Below are 4,530 nucleotides of genomic sequence, written 5' to 3' on the forward strand. Positions count from 1 at the left end.
AAACTTTATAGTCACATCTATAAGAGCACATGTATAACTTCATTTGATCAGTTGAAGATTCAATATTAGGCAAAAGCAAGGAAAAGCCAGACAGTTAAACTTTAGGCTTCAAAAGGGTGTCTTTGCTCTGATTTAGTTGTAAATATGTGTCATTTAAAGCTTCAACACTCTCATACAGATTAGATAAGCATCCCACCATGCCTTGATTTTTCAAAAGCCTAATCACAGTCCATGAATCTCGCTCTCTCCATGCCTCTTGCTCTCTCCTTGCCTCTTGCTCTCTCCTATACTATTCTTTGAAGTTTAGACTTTCATCTGCCCCTTATTTCAGCCACATTCATTTTCTCTCTCTCTCAAATATTTGAACAACTTTTAACAAATTGACAAAATGGTTTGATCAATGATGATGATAATGATGCCACATATCACACACATATACAAGTAAAATTAAAATTACATATTGTTTTATGAGATTTTTGTAAGGATGATCAAAAATTGATTTATAAAATTTTTGTATGGATGACCATTTTTTTTCCAATGCACTTTGATAAGCTTTTTAAATTTTTGTTGGCATCACATTTTGTTTTATTTTTTTCTTTCTTTTTTTAATTGTTTTTTTCTCACATATTTTTTTGCTCACTTTCTTACTCTTATTCTCTCCATTTGGTTTATTTGGTATCTAAAAAACTTTATTTGGTGTCAAAAAAAGAAGAAACAACATTGTCATTTATTGTCTTCGTTGTTGTGATGAGAAGCAAAATAAGGAGAAAGTAGTGTTATTTTATTGGGATGATCCTCTCTATTTTCCCTTTAAACGTAAATTATTAATGCAAAGAGAAATAGTTAGCTACAGTCTAAGTTACACCCAGTTTCATATATTCATTCATCAAACCATTTTGGGGACAAATTTGAGTTTTATGTGTTTTGGTCATCATTGTTTACTCGTTTTGATGTTCATTACCACTCGTATTGGAGTTTGAACGTGTTGTGGATGTTTATCGATATAACATTTCATTGTTTATGTTTTATTTTAGAATGCTGTTTGGAGATGAGCTAGGACAATTGTTGAAGATGTTGTGTTCGAGAAGTGTTCTAGATGTTGTTTTGATTTTATTTCTTTTATGTATTTGTGATATGAATGTTTATCGACTTCGTTTGGATATTGTAATTTCTAGTATTGACTTCGTTTGGATATTGTAATTTTTTTACTTGTTATAAAACGGACTTCATTTTCGTTTATGTGAATCTTTATTTGATATAATATGTTTTACAGGTTTTCGGATCAAATTTTAAAAAATTACAAACGATATATTACAAACGACACATATAGGATCCCCTGACGCACTCTAAAACAGCGCCGGGAGTTATGGTGGAACTCGAACGCCTATGTGGTATTGGGAGTTAAAGGGAACTCTCGACGCCTACGTGGTGTCGGGAGTTATGGGGGAACTCCCGATGCACTACAATGCATCGAGATTTCCCCCATAACTCCCGATGTCGTTTAAAAGTGCGTCGGGAGATCCTCTCCCGACGGGTTTCTCTTGACCAAACTCCTGACAACCGCTTATGCGTCGGGAGATCCTCTCCTAATGAATTTTCCACATTTTTTCAACGAAATGTGACGTCGGGAGAAGTCAAATTTCCTGTAGTGAAACTCTTTGTATAGGACCACCACGCTCGCATGTCTCCACATGAATAGTCAGGATCTACCATCTGTAGTCGTTCACACCACTTGTAAACCTCTACAAAGCTAGTCGTATCTGTAGTATAACCAGGATCAGGTATCCTTCCTTAATCCTTATACTACAGATCTTTTTAGGTTATCACTTAAGGCATGATCCTTTTGCATATCTCATATACATGCTTAAGGTTACATACAATTACCATGGAGCTTTGTTTATTGGATATAAGTAAATACAAAATAAAATAACTCTTATTTTATTCATAACAATGTGTATAGTTTACAAATCACGAGACTCCGGGAGAATTAGGACATTAATCCTAACAAGCTAATCATTTTGCAGTCCAATCTTATACACACTCTTTGTATAGGATACTCCTACTCACACGTTTCTACATGAACGATTAGGATCATATTGTTTGTGACACTGTATAATTTTTTTAAACAATTACAAAGTGGGTCATATCCGTAGTGACACTAGGATAAGATACCTAACCTTATCCTTATACTACAAATCATTTAGGTTATTACTTAAACACGATCCATGTATGTCAACCACATACATGCTTAAGTTACATAAAATAACCTTGGATCTTAGTTTATTAGATTAGGTTAATGCAAACTAAATATTTAGTAAAACAACTTCTTATTTTATTAAATATATTATTCGTGTGTAAAAAATTACATATTACAAAACCCACGAGATTTAGGGCACCGACCTAAACACCGACATCATTTGATTTAATCATAGAAAGAAGATGGAAATAACTCTAAAATATAATGTCATAGATTGATAGAGGACGAAAAAAAAGAAGAAAACGAGTGGTCATTCGCCCAAAGCGGTCACTCAGATAAAAAGATATGAACTAAAAATTGCAGTACAGGATAGCATCGTGGCGCTTCACCATTCTTCAACGATGTCTTGTGGCGCTGCACCATTTTTCAGCGTTGTGTGAAGAGCGTCGTGTCCCAGCATTGTAAGGCACCGCGATGCTCTCGCCTGGGGGGACTTCTGTCATTTTCACTCTTGTTTGAAGCCTTAGATGCGCTTTTTAGCTCCTAATTGCTCCAAATTAATGACGCGTAATGCTCCGGAATGCTTGTATTACTCAAGATTCTACAAATATAAGCATTTAAGCATATTAAGTATCATTAATGGGTAGATTAGAGGTAGTAAGATAGTAGATTTTCGATGCTATTACGGAGCGTGCTCAATCATATTGCATCTGAAAATTACGTTATATTGTTACTATTACAGTTACAGTGACAATTATGGTTACCACTATTGTAACTGTTCTAGAGAAAAAATTGTGTTGACACATTTATTGTGTTATCCTTACCGCTACGTTTGAACCCTCAAAGGTAATGATAACGGTAACAATAAATGTGTCAAAAGTCACAATTTTAAGTAAATACAATCAATAGCAATCCAATTACATTTATAATTCAGAATCATTACAATTGATCCATCAATAGAATTCCATTACGATTATACTGATTTTCATTATGATTTGGTAAACATATCCTTAATTATAACAACAATAACAACAACAACAACTCTAGCTCTAGTTTGTTTTGTGTTCTCCTCTGTAGGGTACAAAATCAATGGGTATGGTTGATTATTAAGGCTCCGTTTGGTTACTATTTCATTTTTAGTTTTCGAAAGTTGAACCTAATTTCTCCTCATTTCTTAGAATGGTTTATTTCTTTCTTACGTATATTGGTTGAATTCTTAGTCATATTCCAAAAACAAAAACAACTTTTTGAAAGTTACTTGTTTTAACTTTCAAATTTTGGCTTGTTCTTTTTAAACCATTGATAAAAATTAGATAATAAAGGAAGAAATTTGGTAATGAAAAGAATATCTATAGGCTAAATTTAAAAAAAAAAAATGATTACCAAACGGAGGTAAATAAATCTTTCCAAAATTCACTAAATTAAATTCTCATCTGTGCATGATAAAATAACATTTTTGTTAGATGCAAGGTGATAATAATAGTGTAAAAATGATCACCATTTTATAGAACAAATCTTCTCATTGTGGCTTGAAAAATGGCAATTTCCCTCTCACTATTCTACTCTTAGACACTTGATGGTAATAGTTGAAACAGTAAAAATAGGAAAAATTCCTTAGTTTGTTCATGGAAAGTTGCTAAAAAAGGTAGGTATGTACAAGAATCAGAAAGAAAGAGAGTAATAAATAAGAATCTAGAAACAAAACATTCCGGGATTCATAGAGCAAACAATTAAGGTTATAAGATTGAATTAGATAGAGGGTACTTAATTAAACGTGTAATTGGAAGCGTTCTATTTCAAGTTGAAAGAGGTTTAATTTTTAATAAATTTAGATTGTTGTTCCATGAGTGGACAATGGACCGTAGAGATGGAAAGACAAAGATGAATAAGAGGAAATTGGATGATTTTAAATGTGTTGTCTGAAATAGAGAAATCCATCCTTAGCCAATTTACGTCCTAAAATTTAGCACTACTGCTTCTAAATCACCTCCCTCCCAATTCAACTTTCTCACAGATTTTTTTTTTCCCCTTCTTTTTATTGCAAATTACGATAATCATTAATCCAAAATCAGGTGGGTCAATATTCGTTGTTAGCCAAGAGAATTCAATTGATGGGTGCAGCGGAGTTTGCAGTGGCTCCGCAACCTGTTTTCGTGGAGTTTAACGCCAAGATCACTCCTGTTGTTATCTTTTACTCTATAATGGTTTCCACTGGAGGCCTCATGTTCGGTTATGACATTGGCATTTCTGGTAATTTAGGGCAACATTCTAGCTTTTTCTATACATAAACAAAAACGTGCTTAATAATTATTTTCTTTTTTACAATATATATA

The 4,530-nt window shown here is 33.1% G+C and overlaps 1 protein-coding gene across 1 annotated transcript in view; it reads left to right on the plus strand.

Moving 5' to 3' along the window:
* The first annotated feature begins 4,308 nt into the window (after positions 1-4,308).
* The window catches only part of LOC120091813 (sugar transport protein 13-like), a 3,537-nt gene continuing 3,315 nt past the window's right edge, over positions 4,309-4,530 (plus strand). Inside the window, exon 1 of the mRNA XM_039049950.1 lies at positions 4,309-4,447. Coding sequence (XP_038905878.1) covers positions 4,309-4,447 — 139 coding nt within the window. The remainder of the gene's footprint in view (positions 4,448-4,530) is intronic.

This window comes from Benincasa hispida, chromosome 11 (assembly GCF_009727055.1).
Source record: "Benincasa hispida cultivar B227 chromosome 11, ASM972705v1, whole genome shotgun sequence".
NCBI classification, from domain to species: Eukaryota; Viridiplantae; Streptophyta; class Magnoliopsida; order Cucurbitales; family Cucurbitaceae; genus Benincasa; species Benincasa hispida.